The sequence below is a fragment of the Phyllopteryx taeniolatus genome, chromosome 1, assembly GCF_024500385.1.
Source record: "Phyllopteryx taeniolatus isolate TA_2022b chromosome 1, UOR_Ptae_1.2, whole genome shotgun sequence".
In the NCBI taxonomy this organism is placed as follows: domain Eukaryota; kingdom Metazoa; phylum Chordata; class Actinopteri; order Syngnathiformes; family Syngnathidae; genus Phyllopteryx; species Phyllopteryx taeniolatus.
The window spans coordinates 40,571,589-40,598,994 of record NC_084502.1 but is presented as its reverse complement, the minus strand read 5'-3'; the positions used below and the strand labels follow the sequence as shown (position 1 = coordinate 40,598,994).

Here is a 27,406-nt window from a genome sequence, read left to right as displayed (position 1 = left end):
AAAAGTATGGCACAAAAACTTAAACCACACGGGCCAAATGATTTGGTAAAAAGGAAGGAGGAAAGCTTTCCCACGACTGTGATACTTTTATTGAAAACTCAAAAGAAAAAATCAACTTCTTAATTCTGTTTTCCTTTTATTTCCAATTTACATCAATAAGAAGTGTAACAAAAACAAGATGGATCATAATAAAATTAATTTAAAAAATGTACACACCCTGGTTATTTAGTGACTTGGTTCAGCTTTGGTGTGTGGACTTCAGCAGAGGTCTTGAAGTAGCCCCGGTCTCCACCTGTCTTACCCGACGGCACCCCTTTTTCAGGGTGGAGTGTGAGTGTGTGGTATGAGGCTGGTAGTGGGAATTAGGGATGGGGTAGGAGGTCTTTTGGTACTGACTATTACAGAACTCATAGCACCTCCAGAAGAGAGAGCCACCCAAAGCAAAGACAGCCATTGGGATTTGCCTGATAGTAGATATGTTTGTGGTCATCTCTACGTTTTCACTTTGTTTTTCAGCCTGAGGTAGCTTCAAACCATCTGGATGTCTACAAGAAATGGCAAAATTGCTTAGGATTTTTTTTACAAAGCAAATTTTGGATGAGAGCCGAGTATGTCTCCCTTCTCTGATGTGCAGTGAAGGGGTACAGGACTTTGGAACCTACACCCCAAATGTAACCTCACTTCAAAAAGTGTTGGTGTGCATATAAACACATGTACACACATAATGTGGAAATACACATAAAACCATCTGGTTGCTTATAAACACAGACCTTTACAACATAGAACAAAGGCTTTATAATATACAGTAAAGGTTTTGCTCCTGCTCACGATGGACAGGCCTGGAGTACCTGGATTTTGAGAATATTTTATTGGTCTACACGGATTCAAAATGCCATATTAGTGTGACAGGAGGGAACAGGGAGGGAGGTGGAGTAGGACTGTGACAGAGGTTATGCGGCTGTTCTGTAGTGGATAGGGTCTTGTCGTACTTACAAAGTGAACCCCTCCAGTCCTACCTCATCTCTTCCCATTCAGATGAGACAATAAATAAGTGACATCAAGTCATGTTTCAGTTCTCTACAACTTTTGTTCAGTCCCTCTTCCTCCGGACTCATTCCTGTCAACAGTGGGCCATGGGAAACATGACTGGATCTCAGGAAGCGGGTTGACAGAGATGTACACTTATTGCCGATGCCCTTCAGTGCTAGCATCCAACTTGGAGAGCACTTCATTGTGAGATCAATTTTCTTTTAGCATTTCCAGTCGTCTTTATTGTGGAATCGTGTGTAGTGTTTCATGGTTGAGTTTATTTCGTTCCTGTTATTCTGGGGGGTCACTGTGATATTCCACTTTACAAGAAGCAGACTGGGCCTACATCCACACCAAACTCCTGATCTGCTCCTCCGATATCCATAGGAGCAATGTCCACAATGGGCAGACGGGAGGTTTTCTGTGTTTTGTACTCGAAGACAGTTTTGCCCCACCGGCCTGTGTGTTTCTGTTGGCGGAAAATACAGAAACACGTCAGCTTTAATCTCACCTATCCTTTATGAAATATTGTTTTCTGGCATCTGCCCTCACCTTGCAGCCATCCTCCAACACGCTGTATGTGAAGCGACTGTTGCCCTCCGCACGGATCTCCACATCGTTGGAGCCCTGCAGCAGCAAAGCCTTCTTCAGGTTGCCTGTGGCCTGATCCATGTAGGCAATGCTATTCTTGCAGTGGTACGTGAGATTCTGGGAAGCCTCATTGGAAAGGAGTCTCAAGAAGGTCAATTGAACGCTGGCAGCGTTGGCAGCAGGGCCATCCTGAGCGTAGCTAAACTGTAACCAAACAAGACGGGGAGATGATTAGCCACTTTCAAAAAGTGCTTTTATGATCATCACCTAATAAGGTAGTTTGTTCAAGTACACTCACGTGGAATCCTCCATTCATGGTCTCTCCAAACCAGATGTGCTTACGATCCTTGCTCTTGCTGGTCCACCAAGACTTCTTTGGTACATTGGGGATACTTGGGTAGACGCAGGTCTCGCCGGTCTCCATGTTGCAGAAGACCTTGATGGCATCAGCTATGCTTCCAATGTTGGGGTCAACCCAGTAGTCACCTTGAGAGATGGGAAAATGTGGGCAGTTGAATACATGAGTGCCGATGTTACTCCAGGTGCACATGTCTGAGAAGATGTTGGTGCTTAAATTTCTTTATCATCATATGGGCAGGTATTTGTACCTGGTTCAGTGTTAATCTTCCTTAATTATCAACTAACTATCAAATATACATACCACTCTGCCACTCAGGGTGGCACAGTTTAAGGTCTCTACAGGAGCGACCAGGGTTCTTCTGGGAGCCGTCAGGGCTACGCAGGTTCTCTATCTGGTTGTTGAGCGACTTGAGTGTGGAATCAACCTCAACATCGTGCTGTCTCAGGGAGCTAGAGGCCTCATCAGCTCTCATGTACCTCAGTGGATCAGGAGACTTCTCAGTCTGGCCCAAGCCAGCAAAGGCAGACATGTCAATGCCAGGGCCTGGGGGCCCAGGAGGACCAGGGGGTCCAGCGTTTCCAGGAGGACCCTAAAGAATGCCAAAAACAGCAAATGGTCAAGAAGGGGAGTACTATACAAAAATAAATAACCTGCAATGAAATTAATTTCTGTGTTACATACAGGTGGACCACTTTCTCCAGAGCGTCCACGAGGTCCAGGTGGTCCGATGGGGCCAGGTTGTCCGTTAGATCCATCTTTGCCAGCGGGACCGGATGGTCCATGTGGGCCCTAAAGAAACCGTGAGTGATAAATCAAACGCAAAAGGGGTGGCTATGATGTATATATAAATGATTCCGAAACTTTGCATATTAAGTGTAAAACTTTCCTTGCTTCAGTGCCACCCAATGGTCTGATGAAGTATTCAAAATGTACTTTCGGTTTCTCTCTATTACTCCATTCACCTCCAGACCCCTTATTATGCACGAAGATAATTTATGTGGTGACATTTTCCTTCATTTCTCTTATCATAACCTCTCTACTTATCTAATCTACAAGACATATTACAGGTTATTCTGATCTCAGCAGGAGTGGCTCCGCCTGTCTGTCAGCCTCTTTTCCTTCCAAAGAGTAATTACAAAATGCCTCCACTGCCCATCTTATCTCACTAGTGGGTAATTAAGGGCCTCGCACTTTGGTGTCCCCATCAAGTGATTGGAAAATTGGACAGAGACCGACCCGTGACCCCCATTACCATCAAATATTGTGGCTGATACTAACTACATGATGGAAAATGTGTGACTCGTTTCTTTCCTCTCTCTATTCACACCTTAGCTCCGCTTGGTCCTGCAGGTCCAGAAGCGCCAGCATCTCCAGCGGAACCCTGTTTGAACAAATAACAGATTAGGCAACAAAGAGAAGGCATATTAAAGATGCTAAATGGCTATGTGTTCCTTACGGGAGGTCCAGGAAGACCCTGCAGACCAGTGAATCCACGGTGACCCTTCTGTCCTCTCTCGCCAGCCTCACCACTCTCTCCCTTATCTCCACGTGGTCCTTGGGGTCCCTGGAGTACAGGAGTGGTGTCTCAAAATTCATCACTTCAGGTAGCACTCAACTAAAACGATTAACTTCAAACTGAAGTTGATTTGAAATTTTGATACTCACAGCCATTCCTCGTGCACCTGCGAGTCCAGGAGGTCCTGCAGGTCCTTGTGCACCCTGAAGAGAGATGTTTTCTCATGTTCATATTCAACTCAGTGCATTCCTCCATTGCTTATGTCCAATTGGTGTCCCCCCACTAGCTTTTGAGAAGTCTGTTATTTTGTTTTGTGTTACTCACAGACTCTCCTCTGTCTCCCTGCTTGCCAAGAGGTCCGACGGGGCCAGGGGCACCAGGGGCACCCGGAGCTCCAGGGGCACCAGCAGGTCCAGTGTTACCTCGCTCTCCCTGCAGGAAGACAAACTCACTGATTTAGTAGTTGCCATCAAGTTTGTTTATTATTCCGTTGGATTTTTTCCCCTCAGATTGGGAGAACCTGGACTATTTTCTCTCACCTTGATTCCACCAGATCCATCTCTACCAGGTGGTCCATCTGATCCAGGAGTACCCTGAAACACGGACATATCTACTGAATAAACTGTATTACGCTGTTCAATTTGTTATTACTGTGGTCTTAGTTTATGTGGTTGATATGTCTGTCTGCCTATGTATCATATATTCACCTCTCTTCCAGTCTCTCCAGCAGGTCCAGTAAGTCCAGGGGGTCCTACAGGTCCAGGAGGTCCACGATCACCACCAGAGCCAGGAGATCCTTGTTTACCAGGTTCACCCTTAACATGAAGTGGATATATAGTTTATAAGTAATCTTTTCCTTAGTTGCTCCCTCAGTGTCCCGGAATCATGGTTTCTCTTTTAAGACATGAGAATATTCAGAAAATGAATTATACTGCATCTAAGATGGAAATCCAAGGGCCTGACATTATAGTAATTATAATATAGTTATTTTAATATAATTATATAAATTATTTATTTGCAATGGTTACAAAAGTAAAGTAGTTTACTATTGAAATATCTCATCACATATTTCAATTAATTTTCAATGGATGATAAAGCAAGCACTCACAGAAGGTCCAGGAAGACCAGGGAAGCCTCTCTCTCCACGCTGTCCGGGCAAACCAACAATACCACGAGATCCAGCCAAACCCTGAGGCCCTGAAGGTCCATCAGCACCCTATGTAGACGGACAAGATATGATTCCAGCACAGATCTCCTCCTGGGAATTACAAACAATCAATCTGAAAGGGTGACTCACAGGAGGTCCATCTTCTCCGGGTTCTCCCTTTTCTCCTTGTGCACCACCGGGTCCTCGAAGACCAGCATCTCCCTGTCTTCCTGGGGGTCCTGCATCACCACGAGCACCCTTTGGTCCGTCTTTGCCAGCAGAACCAGCAGGTCCAACAGAGCCAGGGTTACCCTGTGACCGAGAAAACACCATTGGCTGATAGCAGTCTACAAGAAATCTTTTGAGTTTTATTTTGAAATGAATGTACTTACATTAGGGCCAGGAGACCCAACTCGACCAGCAGCACCAGGGAAACCAGTGGCACCCTGTCAACGACAGACTGTGTTCAACATCACCAGACCTTTATACATCAGCCATAACCTTTTGTTAATTATTTAATGAATGAATGAATGAATGATGTGTGGAGCTGAGCCAGTGGTGGGCTGCCTGCTTCTATGCAATTTGGTACTTTAAGATCACCTCTAAATCAAAAGAGCTGTACATTTCTATCTTGATTGACTGACATAACTTACAAAGTTGAGGATCTAAATGACTGTTTTGTCTGATCTTTACATTTGTGGGTCAAAAACTCTAAATCCTCTAAATATAAAGAGTGAAACAGATGAATATGGGCAGCGGGCAACCTACTAATAAATGATTAAATTGTAATCAAGATAGTCATTTAAATTCTGAGTTTTAACAGTGGCGAGACCAGTCACTAAATTACTTGTGTTACAGCTCTATACAGCTTGCATTGATCATAAACGGAATTTGAAAGAAAAATGTAATCCTGCTCCTGGGAAGTTTAATTTAGGTTACTTACAGGAGCTCCCTGAGCACCACGTGCTCCTTTAGGTCCAGAAACACCAGTTGGGCCCTGATAAAGAGAAACACCAAACATAAATACTTATACCCCATGCATTTAGTAAATATACCTTTGGTGGAATTGGCTTCAACTTGGGGTGTAGGCTGAGTACCCACCACAGGTCCGGGTGCTCCTGATGGTCCTTGAGGTCCAGAAGCGCCAGCCTCTCCCTTCTGTCCGCTCTCACCAAGCTCTCCCTTGACTCCAGGCTGACCATCTGCACCCTAGATGTGTCACAAAGCAGCAACATTGGCATATTTGGTAAAGAGGACTTCGGACTAACGTTCCATTCGATCAAATGTACTTACAGGAGGTCCAGCAAAGCCAGCAGGCCCAGGAGGACCACCCTCACCACGGTCACCCTGCAGTAAATTAGAAGAGTCTCAATCAGGGCATGCTTTATTGTATCCAACAGCCACCAGGACGGCACAATATAAACCTCTTTGATCAATACGAATATACTATCATGATGACGATTAATATGAATGTATGCTGATGACTATTACTATTCATTTATGATGCTTTGTCCAACTTAGACTAACTAATGCTTTGTAGATGGTCCAGCCATTGCTTACTAGTGTTACAAATGTAACAATAAGAGTATTGACAATTGACGGGAATTAACTAAAACTGACAGTGAACATAAATGTTATTGAACAAATATGTTGCAATATCTTGGTTAAAACAAGAATATTTCATGCAAATTTTATTTAAGTCTGTTACCCTCAGTCCCATGGACATCGTATGCTACATATTGCAAGACTATTTAGGCCAAAACCCCAACGGAGGGAATAGTATTTCACTGAATAGGAATATTTTTTGTTAATCAATGGGGGAAATTTTTGTTCACATATTAATAAATGTCACAAATGTAATTTTAAAACTAAACATAAGTTTGCATGCCTCCCATGGAAAGTTTCTCGAAATATTTTTAACCTTTGCTACCCTAATTGGAATATTGCAAAAATACTTAGTACAAGCATCTCCTAATGTGCCTGTGGTATACTTACAGGAGCACCACGGACGCCAGGAGCACCCGAAGGTCCCGCCGGTCCAGTTTCACCCTTGATAGAAAAAAAACCCAAAAAAACAGTCAAGCCAATCATAATAAATAACATACAACATGGATGATACATGTTTTAAATTTAAATGGACAATGCTTTAGCAATCCAGAAGCGCCACTCTTATTCTTACCTTGGCACCGTTGGGTCCAGCAGGGCCAGGAGGACCAATGGGACCAGTCAAACCCTGAGGAGGATCACAGCAGTGTTATAGATGTTGCTTAATGGTTGCCAGCAGGGATGAAAAAATAATCAATAAGCACAACTTCATTGTGGACTCACTCTAGAACCATCCTTTCCAGAAGCTCCTTCAGGTCCCTTAGCCCCATTATCACCCTGTTGGACAAAGACAAAAAATGTTAATCACAGATATTAATGACAAGGTAAAAAATAGAAGTCTTTTTGAGCAAGAAGTAATCTGCCACGCACTCTGTCTCCTTTGGCTCCTGGGATGCCACCGGCTCCTCTCTCTCCGGGCATACCCTGCAGCCCAGGGGGTCCCTGGGATCCAGCAGCTCCAGCAGGTCCAATGGCTCCCTAAATGAGAATTATGTCACTTGTTAGTCCAGTTGTGCAATGGCTATTGTAAAATAATGTAAAATCGCTTGGTCTTCTGTCTTTTTGACAAGTTAATGACAAGCATATTGCTGGTGTCTGGTAGAATCCTCGTTTTTCCAAAACCAACATTTTTCAGAAAACATAAACAATGGCATGTTTGTGTAGTTATTAACATAGGATCGTCAAAGAGAACAAGCCATTTTCAACACTTAAAATTGGTCAATAATTTGTAAAAAAGAATAACTGGCCCTCCAGGCACGATGGACAACTGGTTAGCACATCTGCCTCACAGTTCTGAGGACCCGGGTTCAAATCCGACCTCGCCTGTGTGGAGTTTGCACGTTCTCCCCGAGCCTGCGTGGGTTTTCTCCGGGTACTTCGGTTTCCTCCCACATCCCAAAAACATGCGTGGTATGTTAATTGGGAACTCTAAATCACCCGTAGGTGTGAATGTGACTGCGAATGGTTGCTTGTTTGTATGTGCCCTGCGATTGGCTGGCGACCAGTTCTGGGTGTACCCCGCCTCTCACCCAGCGTCAGCTGGGATAGGCTCCATCAACCCCGCGACCCAAGTGAAGATAAGCGGTATGGGAAATGAATGAATGAATTAATAACAGGCCCGTGTGGGGACTGACCAATAGTATTGATTTCTGGAAAAAAAAATCAATTGAGTTATTTTGGACATTGGAGGTTTTGGCCCTATGCCAGCAAATCTTGTTAGTTTTCATATTTTTTTTAACCTGTGCTGTTCAGCTGCATGGCTAAGCAGAATTGTGGATCTGTATGCCTTTTGTGCTGGAACAGTTTTGCTGTGCAACAGGGGAGTTTGAAATACTCCCTCTGCTTTTTTTTGAATTATTCTGATGTATAATGAAAATGTAGCTGGACAGAAAAGGGTTTTAGGGGACAAACAGAAGAACAGAACGGATAAGGGGTGCTAACCACAGAAGAACAATAGAGAGTCTAGATATTTGACTACAAGTAATGTTACAAAGTCAAATTGTTTTCATATTTGTGGACAGGGGGGACACACCCAGTGAGGACATGCAACAACTAACCAATAGGACAGGATGAGAGAAGACAGGAAAGGGCAGGGCAGGACCGCCCCAGGAGTCAAATCAGGAGAAATGTGAATACCCACCACCCACCCTATTATTATGGTTACCAGGTCTCTGACTGGGAACCATTATCCCTGTACCATGAACATGTGTGGTGGGGTGTCGTGCATTAAAATTGAGGAGATTGGCGGGCGTGAGGCGGTTTTCAAAGTTTGTCAAAAGCGCAAGGTGAGGAGTTTGATAATGAAGTGTGGGTGGTACAGAGGACACTAACTGGGTTGTAAAAGAAAACACAATTATTTAGCTTCACACTGACCTTGGGTCCATCACTTCCAGGTGTTCCGGGAAGTCCACGAGGTCCCTGAAGACCCTGAGGACCAGCACCACCCCTCTCACCAGGGAAACCACGTTCACCCTGTTAGGAAACAGGTACACTGAATTAACAGGAGCAACACAGTACCATGGGATTAATGCAAGATGAAGAGGTAAAGGTTGTATGTTATGTACCTTCTTCATGACCTTAATAATGGTGTAATCTATATAAGAAATCTTTATGCAGCACTACATTAACATGATACATCTCTCCATATATCTTCTCCTTTCAATCACAGAAAATGAATATAAAAACTCACTCTGGGTCCAACAGTACCAGGAGCTCCACCCTCTCCTGGAACACCCTACAGAGAGAAACAGAAAACAGGTTCATTCCAGATTGAGGAGTCATTTTAAAATGGAATGCTGTGTAACTCTTCTGTATGACTTCGTTAGCATTAGCATGAACAACTATGACTGGTGGTGTTTAAAAAGCCCAACTCAATCCATAAATGCAGGACAGAAAGAAAGCACTGTGAGAATAATTCTGAACTTTCTGTTCAACTTTAGGCAAATTCAATACTGTAGCTGCTAACTTTGACAACACAATCACACTCTGGCATAATTCCATTTCATCCAAAGAGTAAGGATGGAGATGCCCGACTGAAAAAGCATTCACCTGGTCTCCGGGTTTTCCAGCCTCTCCAGGGGAACCAGTTGGTCCAGGCAGACCCTGTTTGACAAAAACAAAGTCGGGAATATTTGTGTTTATGCATCTTTACTAGTTTGAAAACATATGAATTCACTGGAGAATTCTCATAGACTAAGGTTTTGCACCAGTCCTGGTCCTGATCGACTAGTTCTTATCTTGTCTACCCCTGTACTTGGTTTCTAGGGTAACATTTTGATGTATTGTATCTAGATCTACAAGTGTATTTCTCTAATAGGGCAACCTTACATCTGTAGAATAATAATCACACTTAATATTTTTTATTTTTATATTGTGTGGGTCCTCAATGTGATTGTGGGCTTTGATGAAGGAAATTACCTGGAAGCCAGAAGGTCCAGGCTGACCTTGTTCTCCTCTCTCTCCAGCAGGTCCCTGAGATAGAAGTAAAATAATAATAATAATAATAATAATAATTTAAGTAAGTAAATAATAGTGTGCAATCTGGTGTAGTAGTGGAGAAGGAAGCACTCACAGCGGGGCCTGGTGGTCCAGCAGATCCAGTCTCACCGTCTTTTCCAGGCAGGCCCTGTTCAGATAGCAACACTTCACTTAGCATTTTGATAATATAAGTTAATAAACCCAGTCATGGGCGTAAAGGCGAGGTATAGATTATCAATGGAGAAAGAACACTCACTCTCAGACCAGTGCGACCCAGAAGACCTTTCTCTCCAGGCTTTCCAGGCTCACCCTGTTGAACACAAAACAGTCAGCTATAGAAACACTGTTAATGATTTCGTAATGATGAAGCATGAAACTAGTTACAATATTTCTATCTCCAGCCTGACAAACTTACATTGGCTCCTTTTGGTCCAGGGAATCCCATCACTCCTGGCTGTCCACGGGCTCCCTGTGGACCAGGGGGTCCGGGGCGACCGTCCTCACCAGCGGCACCCTGTCATGATCAAATACACAAATCAACACTGAAAGACAAATTTGGCAGATGTAAAGAAAGAAGTTGTATAGTGTTACCTGATTTACTTGCCAACATTTATTGAATATTCAATATCATTAGCCTAATAGCACAATGGTCCAAGTCATTTTTAACATTGCCACAATATCAATAAAATACCGATGTGATTGCCAAGAATTGTGTCTTTTCTTTAAGTCTGTGTAGATTCTCAGTCATCCAGGTCACGGTACTCTGTTAAATTTAACCAAGTCAACTGAACTCTTCTTGTTTGTAGAATGCTATTCATTCATTCGTCTTCCGTTCCGCTTATCCTCACAAGGGTCGTGGGCAAAATTGTAATAAAGTAGCAGAGACACTATCCTGTATGTATTGCTGAGTTTAAATGAGGCATGACCCCTATGGGTGGTTTGAGAAAGACTTATTGAACATTTAGTCATTTAATTTGTAATAATGTCCAACAATATTTGAGAAACATCCATCCATCCATCCATTTTCTGAGCCGCTCCTCCTCACAAGGGCCGCGGGAGTGCTGGAGCCTATCCCAGCTATCTTCGGGCATGAGGCGAAGTTCAGAGTACACCCTGAACTGGTTGCCAGCCAATCACAGGGCGCATACAAACAAACAACCATTCGCGCACACATTCACACCTGCGGGCAATTTAGAGTCTCCAATGAATGCATGTTTTTGGGATGTGGGAGGAAACCGGAGTGCCCGGAGAAAACCCACGCAGGCACGGGGAGAACATGCAAACTCCGCACAGGCGGGGGCGGGATTTGAACCCTAGTCCTCAGTACTGTGAGGCAGACGTGCTAACCAGTCACTCACGGTGCCACCTGTAGAATGTTCTACCAGTGGTAATCATAATTGTTACATGAATAGGTTATTGTTATGGAAAAGCCCATTGTATAAGGTATTTTATTTTATTTTTTTAATGATATCAATAATCATTAGATTAACTATCTTATAGTCACATCTAATAGTATACTATGTACTGTAGTCTAATAATATATTATGCATAATTAAATATGTATAAATATGGTTAGTGGATAAGAAAGTGTATTGCAGGTAGAATACTGTACATTCCATATAATATATATCTTATGTTATGGAAGTACTGTATGAAAATTCTGAAATATTGTTGATATCTTGATAATGGAATGGCGATTGAAGCGGTAGGAACAGATAAGTTTAGACTTCTTCCTACACTTTGTCAAATGTGTGTATGTAGGTAATTTATTACCAATAATTGGGTTGAATACTGTGTTACTTCCTCTTTTGTTATTCTCATTGGTGCTTGGTTTTTGTTCGTATATTTGTTTGTTTTTATCTTTTTCAAAAGTTTACTTTTGCTAACTTTTAGTTTTATACATGTTTTTTCTTGTTTTCCAAAAATGTTCAAATATGACTTCAGCAACGATATTAATAGACTAATGATATTTAACGAACTATACCAGCAGGACAGTGCTGGCTGGTCCATGGACCATGATTTATTCATTTATTCATTTTTTATTCATTTAATTATTTATTTGCAGGTATTATACTGATTGTAATTCCTCAACGGCATCACTCTGGTGTATGTATATACAGTATACTGTATGTATATACTGTATATATACACGCGTGTGTGTTCAACACCACACAAATGGAACCAAATCACACACATGCAAGGAGAGACATCAGAGCGGAAGGAGTGTGCAAACAGTGCTGCACCTTTTGTGCTAGAGGGTGAGCCACATGGTGCCTTGCTCAAGGGCATCTCGACACTTGCCAGGACGCAGTCTAGCATCTCTCCAACAACTTGTTGCCATTATTACATTTTGTCCACAGCAGGACTTTAACCATGACACTCGAAAGCCTAACTCCTTACAGATGAGCTACTACTGCTCAATATTACAGACAAAGTAAATGATTTAGAGACATCACGGCAATAGCAGAGACTACTGTCAAATTTGTCTATATTGTTGCTTTAAAATTCTGCGACAAGGGCTTTACTGCAACAGTTGCCTTTTAACTGCTTAACGTTTGTAGATTTTGTGAGGGTGTGATAGTCCCAAATACATTTTATCATTAGTAACACTGTATTATAATTCCAAAGGGATCACAAAAAAAAAAAAAAAAACAAGGGAGAAAAATTGGGGCTTGTAACAGTACTCACAGAAGGTCCAACTTTGCCCTGAGGACCAGTATCTCCAGGACGGCCAGTAAGACCCTGTGAAAGACAAAGCATTTATTAAGAGCATAAAAGAGGTAAGAAAAATGGGTACTCCTGCCCCACTCATTTGAACTGAGGATGTGAGGCAGCACTCACCCTTGCTCCAGGAAGACCAGACTCTCCTGTGCGTCCTGGGTCCCCTGTTCCACCTTTAGGCCCAGCAGCACCAGGAACACCACGGTCACCTGGGGCACCCTGAAGAACATCAGGAGTCAAAAGTCACTTACAGTCGATTGCAACCTTCCTCATTCCAGCCATTGTTTTCCGAGATGAAGTATACTTAGCTAAAAGAAGTTTGTATTTTTAAAGCAATGCAGTTTAGTGAAGGACCAACCTTAGCACCAGCAAGACCATCCTGACCTGGGAAACCACGGTTGCCAGGAGCTCCCTGTGAGGATTAGCAAAAAGCATCATCAGAATTAGCATCACATAACCACATCTGATTTAATATGTTGCTAAATAGAGGGAATCCCTTACTCTCTCTCCGGGAGGTCCAAGTGGTCCAGCAGCTCCGGGCTCTCCTCTAGCACCTCTCTTTCCTTCCTCACCAGATGGGCCGGGTGCACCTAGGGGACCGGCGGGGCCCTGGAAACATCAGGTTATATCAGTAGAGCATCACTATAATTTAACACTAAATGGTGTTTAATGGTGTCTAGTAAAATGCAAATCCAAAACCACTTACAAGCTCTCCCTTGGGTCCAGCTTCACCTTTGAATCCAGGAAGACCAGGGTCACCCTAAACCAGACATGAAAATGAAAAGGATGAGTATTTGTCCACAACTTTCATAGCTTTACAGATCAGTCTCAAGGGACTCACAGACTGTCCTTTGGGTCCCAGGGGGCCTGTTGCACCTTGTGGTCCAGGTGGCCCACGGGGGCCAGGAAAGCCAGGGGCACCAGCAATACCAGGACCACCCTTGAAAGTAAGAAAGGACACAACAAAAGTCAGAATCGAGACAAACATTGCATGCTACATATTCAGTCGTGTGCACACATAGACCCCAAGCGGTGCTCAAGTACCTGCCCTTTCAACCTGGATGGAAAAAAGTGCCCTTTTTGCTGCAGCCTTTTTTTTTTTTTTCTTCATTCAACAATCTTCATAAAAAGTTGAATACAAACTATCCTCTGTGTCATCAATTCCACCTTAAATGTTTTAATATCTGACGGACATTTATGGGAGAATTATGCATATGATACGATATGATATGACATCGATGGTTTGGAATTGTTTTGTGCCTTTCCTCCGACTACTACCTTTGCACAATGAGACCCCTCTGATGCTGCGGAACCTCTCGTGTTGTAGGATGTGACTACAGAAATGTCAGAAAAAAGCCTACTAGAACAGCTGGGATTTATTTGCGGTTTGGAGAATGTGATTGCTTAATTCTAAACATAGCCACGTCCCTATTTACTGCATGAGAGCATGTGCACTTGTACAACCACAATATCTCAGTTGTGCATTTTAAAATATTGCGTTTGGTTTTCAATTGAGTTGTACAGGTTTTAGGTTAACTAATAGTGGGGAAATAAAGTTTTAAAATGATTTCTCTTGGTCTCAGTTTTGTCACAAAAACCTGCCATTTGAACAGGGGTATGTAGATGTTTTATATGTACTGTAGCTTCCCTTCATATCTCCAGTTAATAGTTGTATTATTGACTGTGTTAACAAAAATAAATCCCTAATCCATATAATACATTTTTTGTTTGTTTTTTGTTAATTGTATGAATAATTTTGGAGATTTGGAGCCCTTTTTGTGCTTGCACACCTGCCGCCCCAAAATGTCTGTGCATGCGCCTGTACATAATGTCATGAAAATGAGGAGAGTGGACTTACAGCAGATCCTTTGGCTCCAGGAATGCCATCAGTTCCGGGGTTACCCTGTTCCACAGGGAGAAAGGACAAATATTACAATAAGTTCTTGAGGACAGTCGGAGTTGCTGCTGTAGTTGACAATAACGACGAACCGATGCTCCGGCAGGTCCGGGAGATCCTGGTGTACCAGCCTCTCCACGGGGACCCTGTTGGCCTTCAGCTCCACGGGCTCCAGTAGGACCAGCTTCACCCTGGCAGGACACAATAATAACATTTGCAGCTCCACAATGAGACATTACCAAGCTGTGTTTTTTGTTGTAAACATAAAGTCTAGTGGAGGTCTGTACATACTTTTGCTCCTGGAGATCCTGGGAAGCCGGGAGCCCCAGCAGGACCAACAGGCCCCTGCAGACAGAAGGACACCCTTCAGGTTAGCGCTGTATAATTTGTATTTGAAGTATTTCCAATGGTAAATGAGTTCAAGCCAACGAAACAATAACACAAATATGACTTACAGGTGGACCAGCAGGACCGGGCAAGCCATCATTTCCACGGGCACCCTATGGAGTTGGGACAGGAAAGTCAGTGAAGAGAAAGGACAGGACTTGAAAAAAGTGAAGCAGAGATGAAAACTCACTGCAGCTCCAGCAGCACCGGTCCGTCCCCTCTCACCAGGCAGACCACGTGGGCCCTGTAATGACAGACAATCAAGTTGGAAGCTGCAGCCGCACTACATTGCTGTACACTAACTACCAAATAAAACAACAGTAAAGCAATGAATGATGGGCATCACCATTGCAAGCACTCACCATAGGTCCAGGGGCGCCATTCTCTCCAGATGTACCAGCCTCACCCTGGCAAAAAGAGACAAGCGGGCATAAGATTAACAAACAATAGGATGCAGGGCCTGAAAAAGGAATATTGTTTTGCAAGGACTGCTCTCACCTTTGCTCCCGCAGCACCGGTCTCTCCCTTAGCTCCGTCCAGACCAGGGTGACCCTACAGGTGGCAGTGACAAGAGTGGTTAGGCCTCAGTGAGCAGTGTCACATTGTGTTATAATGTCAAGTGAGAGAATATATTTCGAATGTGAGGGAGTGATGGATACTTACTCTGTGTCCTTTGATTCCAGGAAGGCCAGGTGTTCCAGGAAATCCACGAGCTCCCTGAAATGAACACACACGGCGAGAGAAGGGATGACATTTTTCTTCGCATGACGTCATCAGGTAATTAAACTTATTCTCTAACCTGAGGTCCAGCAGGTCCACGCTCACCAGCTTTGCCAGGTTTGCCAGCCTCACCCTAAGGTGAAACAAGAAAATGAATGTCAGCAAATAAGATCTATACTGCACTTATTTTACTATTATTTTGTGTTCTAACATTGTGGTTGCGTAATAGGAATGGGCAATGGCCAAAGAAAATGTTCGATTTAATGTATGTTTCTGCTCTGTGTCATGTTGTGTCTCTGAAATGACCCCTGTCTTAAAGATATTTGAAGAGAACATTTCAATATCCTTACATCACTTCCTGGTTTTCCAGAAGGCCCAAGTGGTCCACGGGGTCCCATTGCTCCCTATTATAAAGCAAATGCACATTGAGAAAATCCCACCAAACCAACTTTAAGATGCAGTCAGGAAAATGATGCAAAACGCAAGCACATTTCAGCCAAAATGAAGTGAGTCAAACAGTTAAACATGAAATGCTTGACATGAAAAAATAACATCGGTTGTGTTATTTCATGGTAATTATGAGTTGTATTCTTCTTCCTTTGTGGGATAATACTTACAGCTGGACCGGGCTCTCCAGCCTCTCCAGGGGCACCCTGGAAACCTTGTGGCCCCTACACGAACAATAACACATTTATTAGAAAATGTATATGCTTTTTTGTAAATCAAACAATTATGATGATTTTGCATTTTGTGCTATGGTCAATGCACTTACAGGAGCTCCACTTGGTCCGGGGGGACCACGGGGACCCATTGGACCCTGCAAGAGAAACAAAAAGTGGTAAATGAATTGTACAAAACCATGGCTATATGAGGAGCAATGATTTCCCAAGCAATTCAATTAGTTGTAAGTCTCAAAAATATGTGGCGTTTAGTTCATTTACGTGTGACGTTCGCAATTATACATTATTATACAAAAAAATAGACAGCGATTTGACTCTGTGTATTAGTAAGACTTTGACCACAAGAAGGCAGCATTGCAAACATTTCAGTCAGCATGGCGACTTGATGTTGTAAGTGATCACTTCCTCTATACCAAATGAATATACGATACACAATAAGCATAGCACATACCATTGGTCCCTGCATCACTCCCATCTGAGCACCTCCGGCCTTCTCGTCAAAACCTGTAGCCATCTGGGCTGCAAAGTTCTAAACACACACACACACACACCAAAAGTAATGGATTCTGTTCGTTCCATAATGAAGGTACTGTACAACACATACTCAATGATGGCTTTATTTCAAGTAATACTTGCTCCAAGCTTAACAAAAGCACATTTTGAAAGAGCACAATTTATTGCCTCCTGTGCAACAACAGTTCTTTGGATTGAAATTTAACGAGGGGTTGTCAAAATATGTGATACACGGATTACAGACTCACCCCTCCAAGTCCTGGGGGTCCAGGTGGGCCAGCCGGTCCAGGGTTCCCAGGAGTGCCAGGCTCGCCATCCCTTCCACGAGGTCCAGCATTTCCCTTGGGGAAAACGGGCAGTGCATTGGCTTTGAGTGACAGGTCACTGGAAGAACTGATAAGGATATTAAGTCATGTATTTAGGAGAAGATAAAGCTATATATGATAATGGGACCCCACCCATCTGCAGTTTATGAATTTCCATTAATACAAACACTGGAATTTAATAATACTAATGTATGTCGTTTTTTTTTGTCTCCTACCTTGTCACCCTTTGCACCAGCTGGTCCACGTACTCCCTGGTCACCTGGGGGGCCCTGCAAGACCAAAAATGTTCGTTAACCCAGCAGCATTCCAAGTGTGGCGAACACTAGCTCAGGCCACAAAGAAACAGCTTTTAGTGGCCAAATGGAGCCTATAAGATCATGATATTTACCATGGGGCCTGCTGGCCCTCTTGGTCCTACTACCTGCAGATGGAAAAAAAAAAAAAAAAAAAAAGAGTAGTTGTGTCATCAATGATAATCAGTCTTAATATCAAGCTAATAACAACAACATCATGGAAATTTGATTTGACAGGCCAGGTTTTGCTGAAAACATCACTTTTGCTTGACCTCTGCTTGAACTGACTTTGGTCACCTGACATGCCTGTGTGTGTGTATGTGTTTGTGTGTGTGTGTGCGCACGCGCACGTCAGCGTGCTTTGCCTGTGAAGCTGCTGAGACGATCTAAGAGGATTTGATGTGGTTCATTGTGTCCCAGGAATGTAGGATTTTGCCAATTTAAAGAAAGTCTAACAAGGCACCCACGTAGAAAACCCATAATGACCATAGGCCTCATTAGGGGGGATCATTTAACACTCCAGGAATGAAGAAAAACATGTAATAGATAAATAAATAAATAAATAAGTGGGCAAAGAATTGAGGGCAGAATGAGGCATGAATGTGGATACCTTCTTGGTCCACACCAAAGTTACAGTAAGTCAGAGGCATGCGCTGTGAATTATAGAGTGCATTTTGACCACAGCAGCTTCAATATGGATTTACTGTACTTACATCTGCAATTTCGCCTGGTTCACCTTTCTGACCCTGGTTGATAAAAGAGCATGTTAGTAAGCTAAACCCCGGCTTTGGAGAAATAAGAAAGCTTCATATTTAACCAAAATGTGTTGTCATGGTAACAGAATTTTCACAGTGCCTCACCCTCGTGCCGATCGTCTCTGATGTCGTTGATGGACGGGTGATGGAAAAGAAAGAAGGACACATTTAAGAGCGTTTCAAGACTTTTTATGGATTTTTAAAGTCTACTGTTGAGTTTCAGGAGAGAAGAAATGATCAAATGTGATGATGCAGTGGTGACCAAACCCACAGGCCAAAACCCCATGTTGGTTAGTGTAATAAGGAGGGAGTTGAAGCAGAAGCAAGCATGTGTTGATGATGATGAGTGTCATTTAAGACAAAACATCAAAGCAGTTAAAAGAAAAATCTGCATAGTCAGAGAAATCCACTAGAGTCGAAGAATTAAGATGATTGAGCAGTTTATGGTGGAGATTTGCGCCTTTTAAATAAAAGAGCATTTATATATGATCCTATAGATGGCAGCATTTGATATGAGGCTGTTTGTGAAGACCAAGGAATTAAAGGCCGTCAATCTCGGTCACGTTCTATTCGAATCTTGACAAAATGCATCATGGTTTTCTTTAGGTTTCAAAGTATGTCCAATAAATCAGTTGTAATGAATGTAGACACCGTTGACCTCACACTACAGGATTCATGCATTGTGCAACAGGACTATTGTGATTACTAGTTTCAAAGTGAATTTGAACTTTAAGTATGTAGCTCAAAATAAAGCTAAATGTTTTGAAGACAGTTAAAATGGTTCCAAGATGATGTGAGCGGTGATCATGCAGCCAATTTGGATCATGCAGCATTCCCCATTCAGTAGTGTTAGCCAGGGTGAGCCAAGCTAAAAGAGTAATTTATTTATGGCTACGTGAATAAATAAATTACAACCAATGTGGGCACTGGCATCGGCGGGGCACATGGGACAGCACTCTCCAGATGGGATGATAGGGTTGGCACACTCCTTCATCTCCTCGCAGATTATCTCATCACACAGAACCGCTCCGCTGTCACACACACAGATTCGACACGGCTCTGGCTTCCACACATCCTTATCATGAAACAGCTGGCTGTCCTGGATGCAGCCACCTGCCTCGTCTGTGGTGAGCAGCAGGGGGTGTGTGGCAGGTGGAGGAGGGGGGCCGGCCAATGAGACAGTTCCAAAGAAAGTTAGGATAAAGTTTAGGAATTTAGATGTGCAGTTGATGTTTAGAAATTGTTTGAGAAAAGGAGGATGTGAGGGGGTGAGGAGCTGGAAGGGGCAGCATCAGGGTGTGATGGACGGTGTGTGCTTCAGAAAACAAAGGCGTGGAGATTGGTGGGGGAAATAAAGTCTCTGTAACAATTAAAAGCTTTGCAAGGTATACATCTTTAAAACAACAAATCACCTGCAGAGATTCATTAGAGTGATTGAATGATTTGAATGAACGGGTGGCTGTTGCTTCACTGGTGCCCATGAACTAGTGCTGCTGTGACCCACAAACACAGAAGTTTGAAATCTACATCACAAACTTACAAAAGCTAAAAGTTGTTATGTAAATAGTTGTATCTAAGCTGAAGTAATTCCCTGTTTGAGTTGGGCATCTGCTGCTCCTATGAATGAAACTCTTTTACAGGAACACTGTGTCCAATTGACAAGCTGCTGCCTTAGGTAAACAGGGGGTCTCCCAAAATTCTCCATCTGGACCACATAGTGGCGTCATGCGACAGTACAAACACGGCGGCTGCTTAAGAAAGCCCAATTTGTTTGTCCGACCAACTGCTAACTGCTGCTATTTGCTTTTTAGGAGTATTTGAGGTGTTGATGCTCAACACAAACCTTGCCATCTATTTCACAGCTAAAAGGATGTTGCAATAAATGGGGTCCTTCATCTGTTGGGCCCCCACGGTGTATCAACTCAGTTAATAACCGCCATTGGCTTCCTGCCACCGTTTGAGCCTCCTTAGGCTGAGGTCACGCACGGCTTGACCCTGTCACTTCACATCACGACAACAATGATTTTGCCTTGTGTGATGACTGACTCTCCAGTTACATACATACTTATCCATCCTTGCTGTGACTTCCAAAAACTAAACATACAGGTGTCCCTGCTGAGGAAAGTGGCATCCAGACAGACTGGAAAATGAGTGTAAACAATGCAGCGAAATTTAGGATTGGGAACCAAAATAGGTCCTAGGTCAGTGTTTTGTTGGGTTCTCAATGTGAAACCCTGCAAGCTACTTCATCGATCGCCAAGTAGGTATACATTTTAATGGCCACGTTACTTCTTGAATCATGTCTTATGTCTTTTTTTTTTTTTACCGTTCATTTGTATGGCTATGGCTATGGCAACTCTCTGATTTGGGTCTTGAGCTGAAGAATTTGGGAAAAAAAACCCTTCTCTGTACAGTCAGTGCCAGGTGAGTACAAATGAGTACTTGTTCACCTGGTCCGCCATCCCCCAAAGATAGGTCTTGACATCCTCATCAAGTCTACAGAAGATACACTGGAATACTCAGAATAGCTCCTTCCGACTTGACCGAAAAACACTGCATTTAGAATAATACTGCAGACTTAAATAGTCTGGTAAATCTTTGTCCAGAAGAAATGTTGGTCATTTTGATCATTTTTATCTGCAAAAGAAAAGAATTTAAGAGAAGAAGAAAGAAAAGTTGACTACTTACGGTCATCCTCTTCCTGACACCTGACCACGGTCAGTAAAACAACTTGGGATGCTACAAGTAGCAGAACAGTCCTTGAATCCACAAAGCTGAACATGTCTAAATATTAGACATGCAATAGCTCGGGTGAGAAGTGAAGGGATGGAGGAGGCGTTCAGTCAGTTCTGTGTTAAATGTGTGTTCCCAGAGACCGAAGGCACCATGCAGTCAAACCCTCCAAAGACTAAGTGGAATCCAACGCGGGGCCCCAGCTGGCACTCTGCACCCACCGTGTCAGGGCAAGCACCGCGGTTTTATGTCCACTGTGTCTTGTATGGATCTTCGTATATTCCAAAATGCCAGTCCTTCCCCCAGACCCCCTATCGAGCTGAAACCTGAACCTCATATCCCTCCCCTCAATGCAGCACCATCTACTCTCCCAGGGATTTTTTTTTCACCTTCCTCTCTTGACCCGTTTGGTCTGGCCAAGTGATGCACCTTCACTTTCTTTAGGAAAGTGGAGCTTGTGTGGACAGCAGAGTGCAGGCTTCTAGTGGTTTTGTAGAGATATCAACTCAAATACAACAAGCTAGAACTTTTAAAAAAAGCATGATTATACTTCAGTGCCATTCTCCAAAATCTTTATGTAATTCAGCAAGGAATAAGCCCACAATTGGATTTCCTGATTACATTGTAACAGACTTTATTTATAATATAAATACTGTCATGCCATACTACTTCACTATGTGGACACTGATGACTGACACTGTATGCTAGAGTTTTCCATGACACCAAATGAAAATGTCTTTGCTAACTTGTTAGCACTGATTAAGTATTAAATATGGTTGAAATTGCGGCTGAACACTTGCTGTTTAAACCAATGAGGTTACCTTTCCAAATCCTCAGCCTAAGAAAATTCCAAGTTTCTGAAAGAATGAGGGGCCAGCAGCCCGATAACTCTTATGGGAACCAAGCACTGGGTCAGCAGGGTTGTTTGTTACGGTCTAGTCTGTGGATTACGGATTAAAGTGTGGGCATTTGACAATTTTTATGTGTTCAACTGCTCTGTGGGCATTGCAATGAGTTGTGTTCGCAGTACAGTCCAACTTTCCGGGACGTTGCTCTGTTTGGACAAAGACAATTAACAGGAAGTTGCGATGAACAGTAAAACATTCGATGAGAAACTCAATTATATGAAGACTTGCCCACATATTTAGTGTACATTTTGGAAAAAGACCAATTAAGCCTGTTCTGATTCATTTCATATATAAGTTTAAGCAGTTGTGTGCACTTGCATGAATTTGGACACCCACTATAGTGTCATTCATCTTAAAACAGAATACTGATGCCGCTACTGTGAAGCTGCAAGGTGATGAAAACGTCCACGTGATCGTTATCGTGAAGCTCTCTGTTAGGTTGGCCAGGTGAGGAAGCTTGAAAGCAGGCCTTTGTCAGGCAGAGACGCACCGTGATTCCAGGGTTGTGACTATCTGGCGAGCCTCCATCATTCCACATGAAGCAAAGAAAGACTGGCCATCTTCACTCCAGTCAATCAGTTTTACAGTATACCCTGGTTTGCCGGTGACAATAATAGTGAAGAGTGAATCGACAACAACAAATGTGTTGTAGCTACTTGGTATCAACAATTCAAGTTTAAATCACAACTAATGATAATGAGTTGACATTTCAGGATTTAAAACAGTGCTTTCCCAGCTGAATCTATGATTATTGTCCTTTGACCAATTGAAGGAACACACATTGAGACTTAGTAGGATCGTTGCCTGTGTCATGTAAACTAACTAAATAAATAAAATATAGCTTTGAAAATCTCAGTACACATTAATATAGGCCAAGGAGTAAACTCATAGCACAAATGCAATGTAATTATATAGCAAGAAAGGGAGAAAAGAGGATTCACTTATTGGTGCAGCACTGATACAGCGTGCAACAGCAGCAACGCTAAATACTAATCCTACGAAACCTAAAGAGTCACATTAACATATAGCATGATATTAATGCGACATTAACAGTTTTTTATTTCATTTCCCACATCCTTTTTCTGTGCTGCTCTGACTGTACACTGCCTTCTGCCATCCCCCAGCATGCACAATAGCCCTCTGTGTACACGGCGGCCCGCGGAATGCTGCGAGATGGCAAGGCGGTGGGATAGCTGCGTGGTGAGGATGGGGGTTGGTGGGTGAGGAAGGGTGTGGAAGCAGGGCGGATGAAGAAGGGAGGGGGCCCAGTTTGGAGGTAGGGGAAGAGATGGCGGAGACGGCCGCAGGGTGGTGATGGTGATGTGGTGGGGGCCTGATCTTTCAAGACTGTACTGCTGCACAGAGGCTCCAGGGGTCTACAGGGTGTCTAGGTTTCGGCATAGCGGTCGCAGAGGTATAAGGCGTTGGGGATTGGTGCTATGGGCTTGTGTATACGCACACATTGGTGACTGTAGAGCAATCTGAGAGCACGGGGAGGCTCTGGAGGTGTATCATTATGAAAAAGGGACCAATGGACTCTCAAGATTTTTGGAAAAAAGGAAACTTGTACTTTTATGAGAAGAACTGTGGAAGTAAATATACAGATTCTGCTAATTTCATGATAATTGGGACATGCAACAAGATTTTCACAGCTTTTCACAGGAAAATACATCACTGATAGATAGATAGATAGATGATAGATAGATAGATAGATAGATAGATAGATAGATAGATAGATAGATAGATAGATAGATAGATAGATAGATAGATAGATAGATAGATAGATAGATAGATAGATAGATAGATAGATAGATAGATAGATAGATAGATAGATAGATAGATAGATAGATAGATAGATAGATAGATAGATAGATAGATAGATAGATAGATAGATAGATAGATAGATAGATAGATAGATAGATAGATAGATAGATAGATAGATAGATAGATAGATAGATAGATAGATAGATAGATAGATAGATAGATAGATAGATAGATAGATAGATAGATAGATAGATAGATAGATAGATAGATAGATAGATAGATAGATAGATAGATAGATAGATATGTCACATTACTAAGATAAATTATTCCAGAACTTTCAGTTTCAAATAGAGAATTTTTGGGGGAGGGTAATAATTAAGAAAAGGTATTCACACTTATATTTGACGACTTGTGAAGAATTAAGTAATCTATTGAATCCATGTTAAATTAAAGCCAGTAAGTATAGATACACAAAAAAAGGAACTTGGGAGTGTGTTTCTACAAATTGGAAAATATCTTTGAATTATATTAATTAATCAGATTTTGTTATTTGTTATCTTAACATGATTTCAAGAAAATTCAGGAGAATTAAAGATAGTTTCATTCTTGTCAATCCAATGAGATTTTGATTCGTCAATCCAGTGACTAATATGCTCAGCTATTGCGTATGCTCATGCCTCTGACCAGATGCAAATTCAGAAGTGAACGCAGGGACTCTTCACAGACTTGAAATCTTTTCGTCTGCTCAATTTTACCTCAAAGTAATTAATAAATAGATACTCAGACTTATTTAGCTCAACAGGGTAAGCGATGAATTATAGTTTTGCTCATGCTATGTTTTAAATTACCATTACCACTTCTGGAAACCTACATACTGTCTATTTTGTTCAATGGTATTTTACTGTAGTTAGGAAAAGTTCACCTGCCAAGACTCGCTACCTGCAGAGTAACGACAGTTGGACAGGTGGCGGGTGTTACTATGTGAGCTTGCTAGCTAGCTAATAATAATAATAATAATAATAATAATAATAATAATAATAATAATAATATGGAGGGGCAAGGTTGTGACTGGCCTTAAAGGTGTAAAGGAGTAGCTTGAATTGAATTGTAAATTTGACCAGGACCCAGTGAAGTTGCTGAAGGATGGGGGTGATGTGAAAGACAGAGAGGGTTTGGGTGATGATTCATGCGAGTTCTGGACCAAATGAAGCTTTTGGAGGGACTTTTAAGGCAGGCTGGAGAGGAGAGTTACAATAATCAAGACAGGAGATGACAAGGCTGTGAACAAGGATAGCGGCAGTATGGGGGGTGAGGGTGGGGCGGAGACTGTTGATTTTGCGTAGGTGGAAGTAAGCTGACCAGGTTATGTTATTGACATGGGAATGGAAACATTGTCTGCAGCTGAGAATGACACCCAGACTCTTAACCTGAGGGGAAGAGGAAACTAAGAAGCGACAAACCGGGATGGAGAAACTGTGAACTTTGGATAATGTAGATTTTGTGCCAACAAGCAGAGCTTCTGTTTTGTCACTTTTTCATTTCAAGAATTTGGAGGTGAACCAGGTGTTAATTACAGAGGAGGGCGGAACTGGGTGTCTTGTGCAAAGCAATGAAAGAGGATTTTTAATTTATGGAAACTGGTGCAGAGGGGAAGAAGGTAGATGATGAAAAGCAGGGGCCCCAGGAGAGGGCCCTGGGGCACACCTTAAGTGACTGGGTAGGGGTTGGATGAAAAATATTTTAACAGAATGAACTGAATGCAGTCTTTAATGTATGAATGAAAACAGTCTAGGTGGTGTAGGTGATACCGATGGAGGAGTATTTTGAGAAGGATGGCGTGTGAGATGGTGTCAAAGGCCCCACTCAGGTCAAGCAGGATGAGGATGGAAAGTGAACTGGATTCAGTTACAATGATCAGTGGTGATTTTTAATAGGGCTGTTTCTGGACTGCGTTTCGTGGTTAGTGTGCTGTTAACCCTTACCACCTATTGTGCTGTAATATAAGCTAGCAATGCTAATGTAATAGCAAAAGACATTACATTATTGATAGACTCTGTTTACTGTTTGATGACATACGTTTTCCAGTAAGGCGCTAAGGATTGCCAAGAGTTAATTAAAATGCATATTGTTATAGCTATTCATGCAGACATGATGTTTCGACATTGTTATTATATGTTTAAAAAAAAAAAATTATACTTGAGAATTTTAACCTTCTGAAAATTGGAAGCTACTGTGTTAAATGAAGTCACTGATGGTGTAGTGGTACACTCGCCTGACTTTGGTGCAGGCAGCATGGGTTCAGTTCCCACTCAGTGACGTGAATGTGAGTGCAAATGGTTGTCCGCGTCTATATGTGCCCTGCGACTGACTGGCGACCAGTTCCGGGTGTAGTCCGCCTTTCGCCCGAAGTCAGCTGGGATAGGCTCCAGCGTCCCGCGACCCTAACCAGGATAAGTGGTGTTGAAAATGGATGGATGGATGGATGTGTTAAATGAGTCAACTTTTGTTGGCTTCATGTTTTACATGGTTTTGTAATGCTATTACCAGTAAAACACACAAAATCAATTGAACCGGGTGTATCTCATGTGGATGACTGGTTAGCACGACTGCCTCACAGTTCAGAGGGTGTGGGTTTAAATCCCAACACGTTAATTGAATGAAAGACAGAATAAATGATTGAAAATGTTAGGACCATGTTGTGCCTACTAAAGTATAACTTTTTCAAATAACATGATGAAAACAAATTGACTTGACATGATTTGTTTGGAAGGAATTAGGGCTACTAAGATAAAATCATGTCCATCCAGCGATTTATTGTTTTGACATCACATACATCTGGACACGGCTGCGGATGCCATGCTGGAGGTCTGTGCATTGTTTTGTTCCGGTGCTTATTGAGTGATTGAATAGATACACTTTATATTCAACATCAAAAAATGGTAAATTACTGTGCGGTGTTTGGCTGCAACAATAAAGGTGGGAGGGAAAAAGTCTCAATGACCATTTAGTGACACCAATTTTGAAAAAGGGCGAGAAGACAACATTTGTCAAAGAAAAGACAGATTGTGGGTTTCTCGAATTAGCAGAGGGTTTTGGGCACCTTTTAAAAATTCTTACCCCGGATGATTTATAGGGGGATGCATGTTGATGCTCCGAAAAGCACGCCACTGATTGGAAGATTTGTAACATAGCTGATATTAATTGATTAGATTAATATAGGAAACGCGAACAAATGAAAACACACACCAGTTGGTCTAGTAGCTCTGGATCTCCAACGTAGCAGACAAACAAATACCGGTCATGTGATCCAAAAACCATCAAGATCAAAGTTGTATTCCAGACCTGAATCCGCCTGAAAATCACTGGAGTCGGTTAGTAGTTGAGAAACAAACATGATTCCCAGAGGCTTCCAGGGCAGTTCAGCCTCCTCTAAAATGTCATAAAAGTAAAAAGCTATCCTATCCATTTGCTCTCTATAAGACCTATCCGTTAGTCTTGGAGGAAGCTGGTGTCTATCCCTGGTGATTTGGAGTGAAAGATGGAATACATAATGAATTGATTACCGGTGAATTACAGGACACTTGGAGACACCCATTCACTCAGTACTTACTATATACACACAATATTGTTGGACATTAGTACAAATTGAATGACTAAATGTTCAATAAGTCTTTCTCAAACCAGCCATAGGGGTCATGCCTCATTTAAACTCAGCAATACATACAGGATAGTGTCTCTGATGCTTTATTACACTTTTGTATTCACTGCACATATCCTGTATACTGTATTTACTAATGCAACATACCTTTTTCAAAGTGATTGTGGTAGGCAGGCAGGCATAGCCTGGGAGGGAAGGAGATGGTTGTAAAAATGTAGGCAGGTAGAAAGGTAGTAGGAAACGTTATTGGTCCATCTATCGTCTGTATCGCTCATCCTGTTGTGGGTTGTAGGAAAGCTGGAGATGATCCCAGCTGACTCTGGGT

The 27,406-nt window shown here is 42.4% G+C and overlaps 1 protein-coding gene and 1 long non-coding RNA gene across 6 annotated transcripts; one reads left to right on the top strand and one right to left on the bottom strand.

The window, feature by feature from the left end:
- Nucleotides 1–111: 111 nt before the first annotated feature.
- LOC133488044 (collagen alpha-1(II) chain) lies at nucleotides 112–27,400 on the bottom strand. 5 transcript variants are annotated; one of them, XM_061795476.1, is made up of 54 exons: nucleotides 26,670–27,400; nucleotides 18,934–19,049; nucleotides 18,124–18,140; nucleotides 17,977–18,009; nucleotides 17,359–17,391; nucleotides 17,186–17,239; nucleotides 16,893–16,985; nucleotides 16,583–16,660; nucleotides 16,224–16,268; nucleotides 16,069–16,122; nucleotides 15,802–15,855; nucleotides 15,531–15,584; nucleotides 15,395–15,448; nucleotides 15,230–15,283; nucleotides 15,094–15,138; nucleotides 14,922–14,975; nucleotides 14,800–14,844; nucleotides 14,636–14,689; nucleotides 14,437–14,535; nucleotides 14,306–14,350; nucleotides 13,289–13,387; nucleotides 13,154–13,207; nucleotides 12,949–13,056; nucleotides 12,806–12,859; nucleotides 12,568–12,666; nucleotides 12,415–12,468; nucleotides 10,142–10,240; nucleotides 9,983–10,036; nucleotides 9,821–9,874; nucleotides 9,667–9,720; nucleotides 9,298–9,351; nucleotides 8,939–8,983; nucleotides 8,623–8,721; nucleotides 7,120–7,227; nucleotides 6,973–7,026; nucleotides 6,824–6,877; nucleotides 6,640–6,693; nucleotides 5,938–5,991; nucleotides 5,746–5,853; nucleotides 5,588–5,641; nucleotides 5,037–5,090; nucleotides 4,795–4,956; nucleotides 4,606–4,713; nucleotides 4,205–4,312; nucleotides 4,037–4,090; nucleotides 3,822–3,929; nucleotides 3,647–3,700; nucleotides 3,438–3,545; nucleotides 3,309–3,362; nucleotides 2,663–2,770; nucleotides 2,282–2,570; nucleotides 1,919–2,106; nucleotides 1,582–1,824; nucleotides 112–1,498 (listed from the first exon to the last, which is right to left on the bottom strand). In XM_061795476.1, the coding sequence occupies exons 2-54, from the start codon at nucleotides 19,010–19,012 to the stop codon at nucleotides 1,352–1,354; spliced, it is 4,242 nt and encodes a 1,413-aa protein (XP_061651460.1). In that variant the 5' UTR covers nucleotides 19,013–19,049; nucleotides 26,670–27,400; the 3' UTR covers nucleotides 112–1,351. The 5 variants fall into 5 exon arrangements, with proteins under 5 accessions (XP_061651460.1, XP_061651468.1, XP_061651444.1 ...); XM_061795484.1 differs by having other exon boundaries at nucleotides 27,229–27,400; XM_061795460.1 differs by lacking the exon at nucleotides 26,670–27,400 and adding an exon at nucleotides 20,707–21,059 and having other exon boundaries at nucleotides 18,934–19,140.
- Nucleotides 8,659–10,550, top strand: LOC133488096 (uncharacterized). The gene is made up of 3 exons (XR_009791557.1): nucleotides 8,659–8,791; nucleotides 8,918–9,006; nucleotides 10,162–10,550. It is a non-coding gene; the product is annotated as an uncharacterized LOC133488096 (long non-coding RNA).
- Nucleotides 27,401–27,406: the final 6 nt, after the last annotated feature.

What these genes read in the sequence shown, in the direction of transcription:
- LOC133488044 (XM_061795460.1), bottom strand. Translation starts at nt 20,800, where the DNA reads ATGTTCAGCTTTGTGGATTCAAGGACTGTTCTGCTACTTGTAGCATCC. An exon ending in CTGGAAGTGATGGACCCAAG is followed by an intron (nt 7,228 to 8,622) that starts GTCAGTGTGAAG and finishes ATTCTCATTTAG; the next exon opens with GGAGCCATTGGACCTGCTGG. An exon ending in CTGGAGAGACTGGAAGAGAG is followed by an intron (nt 4,091 to 4,204) that starts GTGAATATATGA and finishes TCCGTGTTTCAG; the next exon opens with GGTACTCCTGGATCAGATGG.